General features: G+C 36.2%; 2 protein-coding genes across 2 annotated transcripts; both read left to right on the top strand.

The window, feature by feature from the left end:
* Positions 1-5758: 5758 nt before the first annotated feature.
* On the top strand, positions 5759-9849 carry LOC132177596 (serine carboxypeptidase-like 17). The gene is made up of 14 exons (XM_059589977.2): positions 5759-6030; positions 6123-6268; positions 6508-6584; positions 6689-6811; positions 6894-6996; positions 7180-7217; positions 7628-7729; positions 8140-8226; positions 8452-8613; positions 8723-8794; positions 8882-9000; positions 9106-9219; positions 9303-9357; positions 9443-9849. The coding sequence occupies exons 1-14, from the start codon at positions 5906-5908 to the stop codon at positions 9524-9526; spliced, it is 1407 nt and encodes a 468-aa protein (XP_059445960.2). The 5' UTR covers positions 5759-5905; the 3' UTR covers positions 9527-9849.
* A 3377-nt stretch (positions 9850-13226) lies between these two features.
* LOC148586167 (uncharacterized) lies at positions 13227-14312 on the top strand. Its single transcript, XM_088515475.1, has one exon. The coding sequence runs from the start codon at positions 13227-13229 to the stop codon at positions 14310-14312; it is 1086 nt and encodes a 361-aa protein (XP_088371601.1).
* The last annotated feature ends 6405 nt before the right edge of the window (positions 14313-20717 follow it).

The raw sequence follows: 20717 nt of genomic DNA, 5'->3' as shown, positions 1-20717 counted from the left end.
ATATATATATATATTGAGTTCAGGATTCTCTCTCCCCTATTGATCAAGCATCAGTTCAGGTCGAAGTAGTCGGATCAATCAGTTTTGGGCGACCCACTGATCGAGCACTCTGTAATATGTGTGTGGGCATATGTTGTGCCGACACACATTTTTAATCAAGTTGGGAAAGAAGGTAATTGGAAAATTACATAAAACAAAAGGCTGGAAACTCTAATAATAATCTCAAAACAACTAAAGATGAGTGTCAAACCTAAAATTATTACACATGGGTCAAATAAATAACTCGACCCATAAGAAGAACATGGACTGCCGAAAAAGGCAGCATGAAAAATGCTATGCAGGTTTATATCACATAATATGCAGAATTAACAGATATTTAACTATGAGCAAACACTCACCAAAATACGTAAAATAAAAAACACAAGGATTTGGGTAACGAAGAGGAAACCTTTTAAAAAATGCTCTAAAAGTAAAACCTCTTTGGGGTAGCCAAATCGAGGAAATCAATATCAGAAATATGTTCAGAAATTACAGACATTAGGAAAACTTACAACTCGATGCAAGACCTTGACTATGTAGGATCGATAAGCCTCCAACTCGTCTCTTCATTCATAATCTCCTTCAACGTGATTCTCCTTTACCGAATCCTTCTGATAGACTTTTCAATCAAGCACAATGAAGCTAACAATAATCGTCTAAGAGGAATGATTAGGTTCACACATATTTTCTCTCTAAGCATAGCCTCTCACGAAACCTAGGGTAGAATTTCCTACCTTTCTTTCTCTATAAAGTTGTTTATATATGAGTACATCCCTAGACCTAGACCCATTCAAACACATTGAAAACCAATATCTGATGCGTGGTGTCCAAACAGAAATTTTCACCAACATGAGTTTTTGACAAGTATATCAAATTAAAAGTCATACCTTATCATATAGGGGCCTAGCCACTCTCATCCTATACATTCCTCTTTGTAAAAAATTTGCACAAGTTTGACATAGTGAAATAAATTCCTTTTGGAATATGAATTTTTTATTTTATTTGTTTCACTATTTTGTTTCCTTTTCTCTTTGAGAAAGTGTCATTAAATTTTTGGTGCGTATCACAAAGGAGGAATGCAGGAATTTTTAAGCCCTAAGTTCAACTAGCATATGGTCAATTTGAAAAATACGACTAGTCAAATACCTCATATAATTACCTAACAAATTTCAAATTTAAAGTTAAGAAATAATCTCAAATTAGGCTTAAATGTACACAAGAGATTAAGCAGAGGCAAAAAGTACCGCATCAGCTCAGGTTTTAGGTAACCACAAGAACAAGTCCATTGAAACAAATTTTCATCTCATGCATATTAAGAACTTTCCAAGATGTAAGGAATTAAATACATGAAAACAACATAAGAAATTAATTGACTATCTAGATGCATAAGACAAAAGAGAGAGAGAAAAAACAACCAAAGTAAAATATTTTTGTCTTTTTTAAATTTTTCACAAAAGAAATGCACACAAACAAAAAAAATGCAAAACAAAAAAATGCAATGCAAAAAGAAAAACAACATGCTTTAGGATATGCAAAGATATGCAAGACAACCAATCCTAGGCATGTTATTGACTCACCTAACATAAGGTGAGATCACTACCACTCCCCCTCAACAGATGAATGGTATCATCTTTCCTAACTCACACTTGGCTAATCATAGGAATAGATTGGTGACTCTTGTCAAACTTATCTATCCTAGATAACACTTATTTCATCATCATGAGCAACCCGTCATAATATTTCTTAGAGTAGGAAGTCTCACTCTTATGCACATTGGATTTTAATAGGAAACATTTTGGTCAAATATAGCCAACTTTACCACAATGACGACAGGAGGGAACAAACTTTTGAGAATGTTGTCTTTAATAAGGAGGGATGTATCTACATTCCGATCTAGACAAGCACAACTTTCTACCACCTTTTTCTTTCTTTGGAACATCCGCTTTGTTCCAAGGTCTTTGGGATTTTAACTAAAAACAGTTCGGTCTAATGTGACGAACAATCCCACAATGGTGGCATGTAGGAACAAACTTAGCTTGAGTTAGCTTCTTAGAAAAAGTCTTGGATTTGGGCTTCACACAATTATTCAAATAAGAAATTTTGCCCTTATCCAAACAGACTATATTAGCCTTGACTTCTTTAACATTCATAGGCTTAACAAACAAGGTCTTTCTTTCAGATTCAGAAGCATGTGAAGTAGAGCTACCAACATTATCAACAATCATACTATGCTTGTTATCAACATAGAAAAAACTTTTCATATTATCACTAGAGAATTTTTGTGAGAGTTCTTTAGAATCTTTCAAATCATTTTCAGGAGATATATTCTTTTCAACAAGCTTAGAAATCTCATAATTTAAAGAATCAATCAAGGCATGTGATTTAGACAATTTGGTCATCAAGGATTCTTTTTCCAGTTCTACATCTTTAAAATTCTTACAAATCTTTTTGTATTTGTAGGATAGTTAACTATACTGATTAGAGATGATCTTGTACACATTGTTAAGATCATCAAAACTAAAAGAGTCGGACTGAGATATATTCATAGTAAAATGGAGTTAAGGATCTCACTTAGGAATTTAATCCTTCACGGAGTGAACCTGCTCTGATACCAATTGAAAAACTCTATGCAGGTTTATCACACAATATGTGAAATTAACAAATATTTAATTATGAGCAAACACTCACCAAAATACGTAAAATCAAACACAAAGATTTTAGTAACGAAGATGAAACCTTTTAGAAAACACTCTGAAAGTAAAACCTCTCCGGGACAGCCAAACTCAGGAAATCATTATCAGGAAGATGTTCAGAGATTATAGACATTAGGAACACTTACAACCCGATGCAAGACCTTGACTATGTAAGATCGACAAGCCTCAAACTCGTTTACTCGCTCACAATCTCCTTCAACGTAATTCTCCTTTACCGGATCCTTCCGATAGACTTCTCAATCAAGCACAATGAAGCTAACAATAATCCTCTAAAGATGAATGATTAGGTTCACACAAATTTTCTCTCTAAGCACAGCCTCATACGAAACCTATGGTAAAATTTCGTGCATTTCTCTCTCAATAAAGTTGTTTATATATGAGTATATCAAATCCTAGACCTAGACCCACTCAAACACGTTTAAAACCAATATCTGACGCGTGGTGTCAAGATAGGGGAAGAGCCTATTCGGACAGAAACTCTAAAATAGGGATTCGGCAACTTGCTGGAAAGCATGTCCAGACAACCTAGCAAAACCACTGCGTTGGGGAAAACTGAGTTGCTAGAAATTGTGTCTAGACAGCTCTGTCTTCATGTCCGGACACCCTTGTCTTGTGAATGGATCTTGGAACTTTGAAACTTCCGTTTTGATCACCAAATTAATCAACACAAGAACTAACACAGTACGTAGGCAAAATTCTATAAACGAAAAAACCTATAGATGGATCCTTTGTAAAGATGATGACTTGTATAGTTTGATTTCAGCTACTTTGATGTTTCTTGGTAAATGCTCTGATTGTAATGATTAATGTTTTATAGAATCTTGATGTTTTTGCTACTTAGTATCATCTCTTTTCAAGGAGTAAAGATCCCTGAGTCATGTTCCCCGCAGAATAAGACTGTGAAACGAACCGTGAATTGAAGTTAATTACCAGTTACTTAATTTTTGGGGCGTTACAATTATGATCGAGAGTAATGTTACAAGGAAGATTAAAGTCCCCTCAAAATGTGATGTAGCAGTACTCTATGATCAAAAGAGTCTTTTGGTATTATTACACAAATATATATATATATATATATCTGCTTAATTGTCCGTTTAATGGGAAACCTTACTCCAGAAAATCGCCTCATTAGGATGAAGAAAATCTGCTTAACTGTCAATTACTAATTGTTTTTATCTTGATCTCTTGTTTTAAAATAAAAAAATAAAAAAATAAAATTCTGTCTGATTCGCAGTGTAATCTATCTGTCTTCAATTATGCACACACACGGTCAGAGTGAAAGAGGAATGAAGCAACTTTCCCTTTCATTCCATTGTTCCACACCCTCTTATTTTACCGTTTATTAATATTGATAAATATGTTATTTTACGTACGTAGTTGCAATTAAGTTGAAAAAACGAAGTTCTTAGGTTAATTCTTTCTGAGCGCAGGATAGCAACAAAATAAAAATAATAATATAGATAATCTATGACTCAAACATGAACATCAAAAAGAGACATGTTAAACAATCATCTCTTTTTGTAAATTCATTATAACAATTTTATGAGTCTCATATAAATTTAATAGTATGGTTAAAATATGATTGAAAAAAAAAAAAAAAAAATTATTATTTCTCATCTATAATAATAAAATATAGATAAGAAGAAAGTTGGATAGAGGGTGGCAACCCATTTGACCCATTGGTATGAACCTGTAGCTGTGGGGTATTACTGAAATTAAGCTCTCTAATTAGTTTAATTAAGGCAGCCAACAGTACCTCTTCGAGAAGAAACCCAACCATTTTCCCAGCAGCAACAGCAACAGCAACAGCAACAGCAGCAGCATGATGAGTAGAATGTTGTCTGGCATAGTTTCCTTCTTGGCTGCTGCCAACGTTGTTGCATCACAGTGTATTATCAACAGCCTCCCCGGGCCGGTTTTCTGGCAATCTTCCTTTCAAACTTCAAACTGGGTCAGTGTTTTCTAATTACTTCATTTAATCTACTATATATTATGTAATTAATATACAATATTGGATTAATTAATTTATGTAATTTAGGTACATTGGCGTAGGAGATTTGAATCTGATGCTCTTGTGCTTTAGCTCACCGGTGGCCTTAGTTGTTCAGCTTTTTCTGTCCTTGTATATCAAAAAGGTAAGTACGTAAGTGCTCATACACCACACCCTTTTTGTTGGATATATATATATATATGATGTTGAAAAAAGTCTTAATTGATATTGAATAATTTTAATTCAAAAATTAACAATAAGATAAATAGAATGCACGAGATTAAAATTAGAGCAAAGAATGCTCTCACAGTACTATAAACTTAAGAGATGAGTTACATTTACCCTAGATTCTCATTCAAGGACGACTATTGTGACTGGTGCAACTACTCACATGTGGGATCACTATTGCAGCATCACTGGTTGTGTGCTTACAGAGGATGGTTGAATTAACATGAGCCATGAATTTTCTTGACGTTTTCTAACATATATGCCACTAAATTTATTTATTTAATTTTTTTAGTTACACCTTGTTCGAATGCCAACATTCTTGTTAGAGAATATGTGGGTTTGTCGCACATTGCTAAAGTATAAGAGTCTTTTTTCTTTTGGCTTTTATATATTGAAGTCTCTTATGTATTATATATCAATTCACTTAATAAAAGTAAGATGTAGCCTACTACACTTTAGTGTATGAATATAGGCATATTGCCGAACCACCTTAATTTTATGCCTATTTATCTTCTCTTGTTATTATTCTGTTTTATATTTTTGTATTATAAAATCTTTCAATTCCAAATGAAAGATTATTTTGTTGTCTAATCGTTGGTGATATATACTAATTGAATAAAACCCATTTCTATCCTCTCTATAAATAGAAGTTACACTTAATTATGTATTCCAATAACTCGCAGTTATTCATTTACGCATGATAGCAACAAAAGAATAAGAATGCTTAAAAAGGAGGGGACCTAAAAAAAAAAAAAAAAAAAAAAAAACAGAGGAGATATGTCAAACTTGGAGCTATCCAGAAGCAGAAAGTTGGATAGATCATGGCAACCGATTTGACCCATTGGTACACACCTCACAACTACCACCTCACTAACCAACCGCCACTGGTTTGAAGAAACCCAACCATTTTCCCAGCAGCATCTGCATCAGCAGCATGATGAGTAGAATGTTGTTTGGCATAGTTTCCTTCTTGGCTGTTGCCAACGTTGTTGCATCACAGTGGATCATCAACAGCCTCCCGGGGTTTTCCGGTGATCTTCCTTTCAAACTTGAAACTGGGTTAGTGTTTTCTAATTACTTCATTTAATCTATTATATATTATGTAATGTAATTAATATACAATATTGGATTAATTAATTTATGTAATTTAGGTACATAGGTGTAGGAGAATTGGATGATGTGCAGCTATTCTACTACTTCATTGAGTCTGAGAGGAGTCCAGAAGACGATGCAATTGTGCTCTGGCTCACCGGTGGCCCTGGTTGCTCTGCTTTTTCTGGCCTCGTATATGAAATGGGTACGTAACTCGTCCAACATGTATACCTTTAATGAAAAATAATTTTATGCTGCAGTAGATACTAAATCGTATTAATTTGAAAATTGATAATATATATAAGATGAGAAGATTATTGTAAGAGATTAATTAGATTGATTGTCGATCCATCCGGAAAATATTAGGTCAGTCAACCAAAGAATAATAGTACTTTTGTATTTATTATAAGAAATTGCCTTAATTTATTTCATAGTTACTTGTAGGCCCATTATCATTTGACTATGCAAAGTCCAAAAGGTACTGGCCAAAATTGAAGTTGAATCCATACTCGTGGACAAAGGTATATGAGACATTAGCTGCCTCATTGGGTTAATTTCAATGAGATGAGAATTAATTATGTGGTTGATTAATGTAAAGGGAAAGAAAGTGACATCGAAGTTGTAGGTTGCTAATATAATATTTGTGGATGAGCCGGTTGGCACTGGATTCTCTTATGCAAAAAGTCCCGAGGGATATAATATCAGTGATACATTAGCAGCAGCAGAACTCTATGATTTCCTACGAAAGGTGAGTTAATACTTAATTTGGCATTTGAAATCTATCAATTAAATAATTAATATTTGAATTTAATTTATGAGTTGTGGTGCAGTGGCTGAAGGTTCATCCCAGATTCCTCAAAAATCCACTGTACATTATGGGAGATTCTTATTCAGGGATAATTTTACCAATCCTTGTTCAACATATATCTGATGGTATATATGAACACCACCTTCTTGATTCATGCTTCTCTTTTCCCAAAACAAATTGACGTCATATATAATGATGGATTCAATTCAATCTACTTGATAATCTCAAGTTTTCTTCTAATAATCTTTTTTATACATAAATTATAATGGAAGAGATGAAAAAATGTTTGGCTAGCAATTTTATTGTAGGTAATGAAGTCGGTCGGGAGCCGTCTATGAATCTCAAGGTAAGTGAGTAATGGTATAAGGATGAACTTCAACTAGAGTCCTCTCAAATGTAATGTAGCATTTAAAATTACCAATAAAACAAAATTTAATAATAATTTTTAAAGTTATATCACATTTATGATGATTCGAGGAGGACTCCTCCTTATAGTATTACCCTTCAATTTTTGCAACTGCCCCTCCCTCATTTATGAGTTGCAATGTCTTTGATATTTCCACATCCCAAGATGAATAAAAATACCTTTTATAAGATAAATACTTTTGCAAAAATTAAAACCTCGGGAAGTTATTGAAAAAAGTATGGTAATTAGAGCAGTAAATACAGTTAAACCAAAATTGAGTTACTTTGGGATTACTTAATTATCTTAATTATAATATTAAAAATCAATTTGCTTTAAATTGGGAGTTGCAGGGTTATGTGCTTGGAAACCCAGTGACAAATACACATGATGACCTGAATGCAAGAATCCCATTTGCTCACCTAAAGGGGCTTCTATCCGATGAGTTATATGAGGTGAATTTCCTTCCTGTTCTTGTTTTGAGATATCTTAATTATTGTTAGAGAGCTGGTAATTAAGATTTCATGAGTAAATAGTTAAGAAGTTTAGGTATTTAATTAGAAGCTTGTGGCTCTTATTTTCTTACTAATTTGTTTGATAAGAAAAGACTAATCTCGAAACATAGAAAAGATCTACCATTAATTATATCTCCATGGATTACTTTCATTTAATTTTCTTAAAACTCATGAAACATATTAGCTACCCTTCAATTGAATGACCTTACTAGGTTGCCCATAACCAAACATTTTCATGAGTTCTAGATGGTGCTTTTACTTGGAAAATATAGATATATGTGTGTCTTATCTCGTTTAAATGTCGTACTAAAAACATTAGATTTTTTCTTTCTTGTTTTTTTTTTTTTAAGTCAACTAAAAGGAATTGCAAGGCCGAGTATATGAATGTAGATCCAAGCAACGCACCATGTGTGGACGATCTTCGGGTATTTACTGAGGTGAGTGAGAATGCCACTTGTTCTTATAAGACATCATTATTTTTTAATATTATTTGAATATTAATTAAATAATTAAATTCAATATTTTTTATTATTGGACAAAGTTTTAGGTCTCAAATTCGAATCCTACTATACAATTTATTGCTCATGGAATTAAGACACATGAATTTATTAATAAGCTTTATATATGACATGGTACAACTGATCAACATCTTGAATTTGCAGTGTACAGAGAAAATATTTACTGCACAAATATTGGAACCAACATGCCAATTATTATCCCCAAAACGAAGGGTATCAAAGTGGGATCCAGATGCTCTTAATGGGGATTCCCTAGACCTCCTCCAATCCATGTCTAATCTTCATGAACCTCAACGATGGTGCCGGGTAAAAAAAACGACAAGTTTATATATGTCGTACTCTATTAAATAAGATCTAACAAACAATTAATTAATACTAACTAAAATGGTTAATTAATTACTCCCTTGGTACGTAGGAATATAACTATTTGTTCTCCTACATTTGGGCGAATGATAAAAGTGTTCAAAAAGCTCTTCACATTCACGAGGTGAGTTTATTCTTAAACTAATTATTAATTAGTCCAATTAATTTTAGTTAATTAGCAGTTAATTATTGAAAATTGAGAGTATATCAGGGGAGCATCGCGGAATGGGTGAGATGCAATGAGAGCTTGGTCTACACATATGATGTCTCAAGTAGTCTAAATTATCACCGCAACCTTATCAAGAAAGGTTACCAAGTTCTTATTTACAGGTAATATTATAAGAATAATTAGTCACATAATCTGTCATATTTCTAATTATCTCATGGTTTATAGAGTTTCTTACCCTTATAGTTCCTCTTAACGCATGCATGCAGTGGAGATCATGACATGGTTATTCCATACATCGCTACACATGCATGGATAGAATCGTTAAATCTGACTATAGCCCAGGATTGGAGGCCATGGTTTGTGGATGGACAAATTGCAGGGTAATTATTGTAATTAATTAACCCACTTTTCTTAATCCCCACAGCATTAATTGCAATTTGTATGCCAATTCAAAAATTTGTAGGTTCACAATGCAGTACACATGGAAAAAGTTCTGCTTGACATTTGCAACTGTAAAGGCAAGAATAAATTTCTATTTAATTGTTGTACATATATAATGATTTATCCTAATTAAGTAATTACCAAAAGCTAACTCTTTTGCAGGGAGGAGGCCACACAGCTCCAGAGTACAAGCCCAGCGAATGTCTTGCCATGATTGATAGGTGGTTATCTTACTACCCTCTCTAGTCAATAGCAGGGTGGAGTCAGGAATTTATCTTTGGATTGGAGGAGCTGAAATAAAATGTAATGATAAGATAATTTTTTATTCAAAAAAGTGATAAACTGTTACGAGAATTAAGTTTTATGCGAAATAATCATTAATAATAGGATATATTAAAATATGTGATATCGTAAAATATCTTATTATGTTTATTTTTATTTGATATTGTCTTTATTTATTTCCATATAAGAGTCTTGATGACTCAGTTCTAGTTTATATTCTAATAAGAGCTGATGACTCAACCCTACAAAATATTGTAATAGTTTGCCTATTTAAAGGCCATTATGTTATAAATAAAGCAATCAGAAAATTAATCCAAACTTTATGTTTGAAAATGTTTTAAGTTCTCTTCAACAAATCTAAATGGTCTGCGTTCCCTCAAAACCTAACAATCTTTCTCGTTACGTGTATATAAAAGTATTCACGTAACATTGGTATCAAAGCAGCCAGGTTGATTGTTTTCTATAGCAATCAAGGATTCATGGATGATTCACGTCTTGATCGACTTGAACAACAATTTGCTAGTCTCATAACTATGAGTCAAATAAATAACTCGACCCATAAGAAGAACATGGACTGCCAAAGAAGGCAATATGAAAAACGTTATGCAGGTTTATATCACACAATATGTAGAATTAACAGATATTTAACTATGAGCAAACACTCACGAAAATATGTAAAATCAAACACAAGGATTTTGGTGACGAAGAATAAACCTTTTAAAAAACGCTTTAAAAGTAAAACGTCTTCGGGGCAACCAAATCGAGTAAATCACTATCAGAAAGATGTTCAGAGATTATAGACATTAGAAACACTTACAACCCGATGCAAGACCTTGACTATGTAGGATCGAGAAGCCTCCAACTCATCTCCTCGTTCACAATCTCCTTCAACGTGATTTTCTTTTACCAGACCCTTCCTACTTCTCAATCAAGCACAATGAAACTAACAATAATCCTCTAAAAGAAATGATTAGGCTCACATAGATTTTTTCTCTAAGCACAGCCTCTCATGAAACTTAGGGTAGAATTTCATACATTTCTCTCTCTATAAAGTTGTTTATATATGAGTACACCCCTAGACCTAGACCCACTCAAACACATTTAAAACCAATATCTGACGCATGGTGTCCGAATAGAATGTTTCACCAATATGAGGTTTTGACAAGTATATCAAATCAAAAGTCAAACATTATCATACTAAGGCCTAGCCACTCTCATCTTATACATTCCTCTTTGTAAAAAATTTGCACAAGTTTGACACAGTGAAATAAATTCCTTTTGGAATATGAATTTTTTATTTTATTTGTTTCACTATTTTGTTTCTTTTTCTCTTTGAGAAAGTGGTCTTAAACTTTTGGTGCGTATCACAAAAGGAGGAATGCAGGAATTTTTAAGCCCTAGGTTCAACTAACATATGGTCAATTTGAAAAATAAGACTAGTTAAAAACCTCATATAGTTACCTAACAGACTTCACATTTAAAGTTAAGAAATAACCTCAAATTAAGCTGAAATGTATACAAGAGATTAAGCATAGGCAAAACGTACCACATAAGCTCTGCTCTAGGTAATCATAAGAACAAGTTCATTGAAACAAATTTTCATCTCATGCATATTAAGAACATTCCAAGATGCAAAGAATTAAATCCATGAAAACCACATGAGAAATTAATAGACTATCTAGGTGCATAAGACAAAAGAAAGAGAGAGAAAACAACCAAAGTAAAATATTTTTATCTTTTTGAAATTGTTCACAAAAGAAATGCACATAAACAAAAACAAATGCAAAACAAAAAAAATGCAATGTAAAAAGAAAAACAACATGTTTTAGGATATGTAAAGATATGCAAGACAACCAATCCTAGGCATATTATTGACTCACCTAACATAAGGTGAGATCACAGCCACTCCCCCTTAACGAGTGAATGGCATCATCCTTCCTAACCCACACTTGGTTAATCATTGGAACAGATTTGTGACTCTTGTCAAACTTATCTATCCTAAATAACAATTCTTTCATCATCATGAGCAACCCCTCATAATATTTCTTAGAGTAGGAAATCTCACTCTTATGCTCATGGGATTTTAATTCGAAACATTTTAGTCAAATATGACCAACTTTACCACAATGATGACATGTGGGAACAAACCTTTGAGAATGTTGTCTTTTATGAGGGATGTATCTAGATTCCGATCTAGACAAGCACAACTTTCTACCACCTTTTTCTTTCTTTGGAACATCTGCTTTGTTCCAAGGTTTTTGAGATTTTAATTGAAAACAGTTCGGTCTAATATTGTGACCAACAATCCCACAATGGTGGCATGTATGAACAAACTTAGCTTGAATTTGTTTCTTAGAAGAAGTATTGGATTTAGGCTTCACACAATTATTCAAATAAGAAGTTTTGCCATTATCTAAACAGACTATATTAGCCTTGATTTCTTTAACATTCACAGGCTTAACAAACAAAGTCTTTCTTTCAAATTCAGAAGCATGTGAAGTAGAGTTACCAATATTATCAGCAATCATACTATGCTTGTTATCAACATAGAAAAAACTTTTCATATTATCACTAGAGAATTTTTGTGAGAGTTCTCTAGAATCTTTCAAATCATTCTCAAGAGATATATTCTTTTCAACAAGCTTAGAAATCTCATAATTTAAAGAATCAATCAAGGCATATGATTCATACAATTTGGTCATCAAGGATTCTTTTTCCAATTCTGCATGTTTAAAATTCTTACAAATCTTTATGTATTTGTAGGATAGTTGACTATACTAATCAAAGATGATTTTGTACACAATGTTAAGGTCATCAAAACTAAAAGAGTCGGACTGAGATGTATTCATAGTAAAAAGAAGTCAAGGATCTCACTCAGGAATTTAATACTTCACGGAGTAAGCCTGCTTTGATACCAATTGAAAAACTCTATGCAGGTTTATATCACACAATATGTGGAATTAACAGATATTTAACTATGAGCAAACACTCACAAAAATACGTAAAATCAAACACAAAGACTTTGGTGACAAAGAGAAAACCTTTTAGAAAACGCTCTAAAGTAAATCATCTCCAAGGCAACCAGACCCAGGAAATTATTATCAGAAAGATGTTTAGTGATTATAGACACTAGGAATACTTACAACCCAATGCAAGACCTTGATTATTTAAGATCGACAAGCCTCCAAATCGTATCCTTGCTCACAATCTCATTCAATGTGATTTTCCTTTATTGGACTCTTTCGATAGACTTCTCAATCAAGCATAATAAAACTAACAATAATCCTCTAAAGATGAATGATTAGGCTCACACAGATTTTCTCTCTAAGCATAGCCTCTAACGAACCTATGGCAGAATTTCGTACATTTCTTGTTGGCATGAGTTGTCAATTAAGAATCAAATGAGAGAGATTATAGGAATAATGATAATTGTCACCCATGATTCTAGTCTTATAATTGTCACCCATGATTCTAGTTCTAAAGATCTGTATAGCCAAAAATAGCTTATCAAATCTCTCTATATATGTGTATAATATCCCTGTAAACAAATATACGAAAATACAATGAAAGCAAAGTTGACATGGTATCAGAGCATCTCACGATCTGGCTCCCTGTTCACGTCCATCACTAGCTTCTAGCCTCCTTCCACCCACCACCCTCTCCTATGGCACCCACCGAAATCCCAATCCCAATCCCAATCCAAACGGAGGAATCTCCCACCAACCAGAATACACCCCTCTCAGCCACCGAAACCCAAATCCAGATGGAAGAATCTCCCTCCAACCCGAAAACACTCATCTCTAAATTATTCACCACCATGATGGCCGAAGCTTTGTCCAAAGCTCAGGCTCCTACCGTGACCTCTGAACCTGCGGCCCTACCAATTGGCATTAAGTTGGATGGTTCCAACTATGCCTTATGGTCCCAAGTTGTCGAGATGTACATCTCCGGCAAAGACAAGTTGGGTTACATCAATGGCGAACTAACCTCGCCGTCTCCGACTGACCCATCCTTTCGTAAATGGCGCACTGACAACGCCATTGTCAAGGGCTGGCTGATCAACTCCATGGATCCGGCATTAATTGGCAATTTTATTCGCCTTCCCACAGCGAAACAGGTTTGGGACTTTGTTGCTACCACCTATTTTGACGGTGGTGATACCTCCCAGGTCTATGATCTCCGGCGCCGTGTCTCACGTCTCCGCCAAGCAGGTGGTTCCCTGGAAAAATACTACACCGGCTTGCAAGGTCTCTGGCGTGAGATTGACTTTCGTCGTCCAAATCCAATGGAGTGCCCTGCTGATATTCAACGATATAATAATCTTCTCCAAGAAGAAAGGGTGTATGTATTCTTGGATGGCCTTGATGACAAACTGGACAATATTCACAGGGACGTGTTACAACTGCACTCGTTTCCCACAGTGGAGCAAGCGTATGCTCATGTCCGCAGAGAGGCCCTTCGCCAAGCGATAATGAACGCTGGGGACCATGAACCACTGTCAGGAGCAGTGCTGGCTTCGAGAGGCCTCAAGCTTGGGTTCTCTGGATCGGCTCCTCAACATACTGGGAAATCTGCTCCTAAAGCCCGCCCCTCATCTGACACTCCCAAATGCTCTCATTGTGGTAATATGAAGCACACATGTAAAAATTGTTTTAAGTTGCATGGATATCCTGATTGGTGGCATGAACTCCAAGCTCGAAAAAAGGGGATACAGGGGGTATGGCTAATGGCACAGGCAAGGTTGCTATAACGGCAACAAAACCATATCTTTCTCTAATACCACCCACTGCCTCTTCTCAACCGGATGGCTCTCTTATGGATCAAGGTAATCTCTGTCATGCCTTGCTTAGTGATAGCCACGATGTCAACCATGGAGATTGGCTTCTCGACTCTGGCGCCACAGACCATATGACTTTTGACCCCGCAGACCTCTCTCACCACTCATCTCCAAGGCGCACTAGCATTGCAAATGCCAATGGAATGATCTCACCGGTCACAGGGGCCGGAACTGTGACCCTATCACCCTCTCTTCATTTATCTAATACTTTACTTGTTCCCTCCTTGTCCCACAAGTTATTGTCTATTAGTCAAATTACTATAGAACTAAATTGTGTGGTGCTAATGTTTTCCGATTTTTGTCTTATTCAGGATATTCTCACCAAGGAGATAATTGGGCGTGGTACTAAGAAGGGGGGATTGTACTAAATGGAAGATTTCAGTTTGGGTCGAGCGCATCACGTGTCTTCCCTGCCTGGTTCAAAGCCTCAACAGATTTGGCTATGGCATCGTCATTTGGGACATCCATCATTCGGGTATCTAAGGCATTTGTTTCCTAATTTATTTTCCCATGTAGAGACCTCTGAATTTAATTGTGATACTTGTATTTTAGCCAAAAGTCATAGGGCTACTTATCCATTAAGCATGAATAAAAGTGATACCCCATTTGCTTTAATTCATTCTGATGTATGGGGACCATCTCCCATACCTATTGTATCTGGTGTACGTTGGTTTGTGATATTTGTTGATGATTGCACCCACATGACGTGGTTATATCTGCTGAAACATAAGGATGAAGTATTTAAGGTCTTTCAGTCATTTCATGCTATGGTTCACACCCAATTTTCCACTCAGATCCGGATTCTCCGTTCAGACAACGGTGGTGAATATGTTAATCACTACTTTCACTCCTATTTTCAGCAACATGGCCTTATACACGAGACCTCATGTCCTCAAACCCCACAACAAAATGGGGTAGCTGAACGGAAAAATCGACATATTCTTGAAACTGCCCGGGCCCTCCTCCTTGGCACTCATGTCCCCACACGACATTGGCCCGATGCTGTTTCCACTGCTGTTTACCTGATCAACCGCCTCCCTTCCAAAATATTAAATTTTCAAACCCCATTACAGTCCCTATTAGCCTCGGTCTCTCTGCCTCCAGCCCTCATGCTCCCTCCTCGTATATTTGGATGTGTGGCGTATGTACATCTGCCTAAGAACCAGTGTACCAAACTTGACCCATGTGCTCTTCGGTGCCTATTCTTGGGCTATGCTGTGCATCAAAAAGGCTACCGCTGCTATGACCCCGTTACTCAGCGTACCTATGTGACCATAGATGTCACCTTTCTGGAGGCCGCACCATTCTACCCCTCCTCGGCCTTCATTTCTTCTCTTCAGGGGGAGACACTAGATGAAGAATTGAAGTGGCTAACATTTGAATGATTTGAAGATCAGAATAACACATAAATAGGTGGCGAAGAATCAACAAATACATCTTCGGGGCAAGACATATCCTTTGAATCTAGAGGGTCTCAGGAAACGGAGCCTCCACCATTAGGAGAAGAACCAGAATCCCCCTGCCCCTTAGTACCTACAGGTCCATCTCCTGAGAATATTTCTGAGGTAAGCAATATCGGTACACCCTCCTATATAAATGACATAGATACTTCTGTTGGATATAACTTACCTTTCAGGCATAACCGAGGCAAGCCACCAAACAGATATTCTCCAGATATTGAGCAAAGAAGATCAAGGTACCCAATTGCCAACTATGTCTCCACTGAAAAGTTACCTGAACCTCTCAAGACATTTTCACATGAGCTGTCTGCATGTCATATCCCAACTACAGTTCATGAAGCATTAATGGATCCCAAGTGGACTAAAGCGATGGAGGAAGAAATGGAAGCACTATTAAAAAATAAAACATGGACCTTGGTTCCACTACCCCAAGGAAAGAAGACAGTCGGGTGCAAATGGGTTTTCTCTGTTAAACACAAGGCAGATGGATTTATAGAACGATATAAGGTGAGGCTAGTTGCAAAAAGATACACTCAGACATATGGTGTAGATTATCAAGAGACCTTTTCACTAGTAGCTAAACTAAATACAATTAGGGTTCTGCTATCTCTAGCAGCCAACCTGGACTGGCCATTGCACCAGTTAGATGTAAAGAACGCATTTCTCCATGGTGACCTTGAAGAAGAAGTCTACATGGATATCCCTTCAGGCTACACAGCATCTTCAAAGACTGAAGTTGTGTGCAAATTGCAGCGTGCACTGTATGGACTGAAACAATCACCTCGAGCATGGTTTGGGCGGTTTAGTCAAGCAATGAAGAAGTATGGCTTCTGCCAAAGTAATTCAGATCATACATTATTTCTGAAGCACCAACGGGGCAAGGTAACAGCTTTAATCGTATATGTCGATGATATGAACATCACAGGGGATGATACAGAGGAAATTGCTAAGCTTCAGAAACAATTGGCAACCAAATTTGAGATGAAAAATTTAGGAGGACTTAAATATTTTCTGGGAATAAAGGTTGCTTAGATCAGAACGAGGTATATTTCTTTCTCAAAAAAAATATATATTAGATTTACTATGCGAGGTTGGAATGTTGGATTGTAAGCCAGCAAACACCCCAATTGTTCAAAATCATAAGCTCGGACAATATCCAAGCAAAATGCCAGCAGACAAAGGAAGATACCAGAGGTTAGTTGGGAAACTTATTTACCTCTCACATACCCATCCTGATATTGCTTATGCAGTGAGTGTAGTAAGTCAATTTATGCACCAACCTAGTAAGGATCATATGGAAGCAGTAATCCGGATTTTACGATACTTAAAATCCTCCCCGGGAAAAGGGCTTATGTTTTCCAAAAACTACCATCTCAAAGTTAATGGTTAAATAGACGCAGATTGGGCGGGGAACACCACGGACAGGAGATCCACCTCAGGCTACTTCATGTTCATTGGGGGGAATCTTGTTACATGGAGAAGTAAGAAGCAAAAGGTGGTAGCATTGTCAAGTGCTGAAGCAGAGTTTCGTGGAATGGCTAAAGGGCTTTGTGAGCTTCTATGGCTCAGAAGACTTCTAACAGAAATTGGATTTGCCCCTACCTCCGAGATGGACCTTTTTTACGATAACAAGGCAGCTATTGCTATTGCTCAAAATCCTATCCAGCATGATCGCACTAAACACGTAGAGATTGACAGACACTTCATTAAAGAAAATCTTGAAGCTAAAATAATTCGGTTTCCTTTTGTGAAGTCAGAAGACCAATTGGCAGATATTCTTACAAAGGCCGTATCAAGCAAGGATTTCTACAACTCATTAGACAAGTTGCGCATTGAAGAATTGGATGCTTCCACTTAAGGGGGAGTGTTGGCATGAGTTGTCAATTAAGAATCAAATGAGAGAGATTATAGGAATAATTATAATTGTCACCCATGATTATAGTCTTATACTTGTCACCCATGATTCTAGTCCTAAAGATCTGTATAGCCAAAAATAGCATATCAAATCTCTCTATATATGTGTATAATATCCTTGTAAACAAATATACGAAAATACAATGAAAGAAAAGTTGACATTTCTCTCTCTATAAAGTTGTTTATAAATGAGTACATCAAACCCTAAACCTAGACCCACTCAAACACATTTAAAACCAATATCTGACGCATGGTGTCCGGACAGGGTAAGAGCCTATCCGAACAACAAGTCTAAAATAGGTGTTTGGCAACTTGCTGGAAAGCATGTTCGGACAGTCTAGCAAAACCACTGCGTTGGGGAAAATTGAGTTGCTGAAAATGGTGTCTGGATAGCTCTATCTTCGTGTCCAGACACCCTTGTCTTGTGAATAGATCTTGGAGCTTTGGAACTTCCGTTTTGATCACTGAATTAGCCAACACAAGAACTAACATAGTACGTAGGCAAAATTCTATAAACGAAAAAACCTATAGATGGATCCCTTGTAAAGATGATAACTTGTATAGTTTGATTTCAGTTACTTTGATGTTCCTTGGTAGATGCTATGATTGTAATGATTAATGTTTTATAGAATCTTGATGTTTCCACTACTTAGTATCCTCTCTTTTCGAGGAGTAAAGATCCCTTAGTCTTGTTCCTCGCAGAATAAGACGTGAAACGAACCGTGAAATTAATTATCAGTTAATTAATTTTCGTGGCGTTACAATTATGATCGAGAGTAATGTTATAAGGAAGATTAAAGTCCCCTCAAAATGTGATGTAGCATTACTCTATGATCAAAAGAGTCTTTTGGTATTATTACCAAAAACAAAAACAAACAAAAAACAAAACAAAAAATCTGCTTAACTGTCCGTTGAATGGGAAACCTTACTCTAGAAAATCGCCTCATTAGGATGAAGAAAATCTGCTTAACTGCTAATTACTAATTGTTTTTATCTTGATCTCTTGTTTTAATTTTTTCTTTTCTTTTCAAATTTTCTGTCTGATTCGCAGTGTAATCTATCTGTCTTCAATTATGCACACACACGGTCAGAGTGAAAGAGGAATGAAGCAACTTTCCCTTTCATTCCCTTATTCCACACCCTCTTATTTTACCGTTTATTAATATTGATAAATATGTTATTTACGTACGTAGTTGCAATTAAGCTGAAAAAACGAAGTTCTTAGGTTAATTCTTTCGGCGCGCAGGATAGCAACAAAACAAAAATAATAATATAGATAATCTATGACTCAAACATGAACATCAAAGAGAGTCATGTTATACAATCATCTCTTTTTGTAAATTCAATATAACAATCTTATGAGTCTCATATAAATTTAATAGTATGGTTAAAAAATGATTGAAAAAAATAAATTGTATTATTTCTCATCTATAATAATAAAATATAGATAAGAAGAAAGTTGGATAGAGGGTGGCAACCCATTTGACCCATTGGTATGAACCTGTAGCTGTGATAAGGCACCAATTCTCTCCATCATGGACAGCTCACGTTGGTCTGATAAGGAAGGTCAACAACCTCCTTGATTGGGTCCTTGATTTTATAAAATGATTTGATATTTTATGCCTTATGTAGATTACAATATCCTCCTCTGTTTGTGATTATTTCCATGTAAATATCTCAGAGAGATATTGATCGCATTATCCCTGGTTTGGAAAGATTGTAGCCAAGGGATGTTTACCATGTATAGTCTATTGTACACCTTCTATAAATCGTAATGAAAATACTCTCTATCATCACCTTGAGATAGAGTTTCTCAAACCTTGTTATGGTATCAGAGCTTTTGGTGAGATAGAGAGTATACACTTCCCTTCTTCCCCTGCAACAATATCAACTCCATATACAGTTTTTTTCTTTCTTTCCAAAATGTCGCCCACCACCAAATCTTCCACCACGACTGAACCATACCCTTACCCAGTGACACAAAATGTCGCTAATTTTGTGTCACTCCGCCTCAATGCCACCAATTTTTTGAGATGGAAAACCCAAATGCTCAATATTCTTGAAAGCTATGACTTACAAGGATTTATCACAGGTGAGACAAAGGCACCTTCCAAGTACCTAACATCAGATACCCAAGATCCAAAAACGTCAGAGGCGTCGGATACCCAAGATCCAAATCCGATGTTTCTTCAATGGCGTCGGACTGATCACTTGGTTAAAGGATGGCTGATTACTACGCTATCCGAAGATGTTCTTGGCATTGTAGTGGGACTCGACACCTCGGTAGAAGTTTGGAATGCATTGGTGCATGCTTTTGCCCGAGTCTCAAATGATCGTCGCCTTGAACTTAAGAAGCGGCTCACCACAATTCAACGTGGGTCCGCTCCACTGCAAGACTATCTACAACGGTTTAAAACCGTGTGTGATGATCTTGCTGCAATTGGGAAATCAGTCCCAGATCACAAGAAGACCTTTTGGCTACTTAGTGGCCTTGGCAAGGGGTATGAGATGTTCACTACCACCATGCTCAGGCCACCAATTCCTCCTTATGAAGAAGTTCTTATTCTTTTGGAAGCACATACTGAAAGGTTCAAGCTAGATGATGCCAATGTTTCTACCCATCAGATGGCTTTTGTGGGTCAACGTACTCACACCAACAATTATAAAGGTAAGAAAAGAATGGGTCCCACCCACTTTAATTCAAAAGGAAAAGGCTTTACACAAGGCCAATTTTTTGGGTCAAAATCTCAAAATTCCAACTCTCCGTATGTGGCCAAGAATCCCACATCTGTTGCGCACCCAGGCAACAATAAAGAAGAACAACCCACTTGTCAGATCTGCAACAAGCGAAACCACACAGCCCTCACCTGCTTCAACCGCTTCAATCATGCCTTCACCCCAAATGATATTCCTCAAGCACTTGCAGCCATGAAGCTGGCCGATA

The sequence above is a fragment of the Corylus avellana genome, chromosome 4, assembly GCF_965113065.1.
Source record: "Corylus avellana chromosome 4, dhCorAvel1.hap1.2, whole genome shotgun sequence".
Lineage (NCBI taxonomy): Eukaryota > Viridiplantae > Streptophyta > Magnoliopsida > Fagales > Betulaceae > Corylus > Corylus avellana.
The sequence above is the reverse complement of the archived record's forward strand: the minus strand, read 5'-3'. Positions and strand labels throughout refer to the sequence as shown.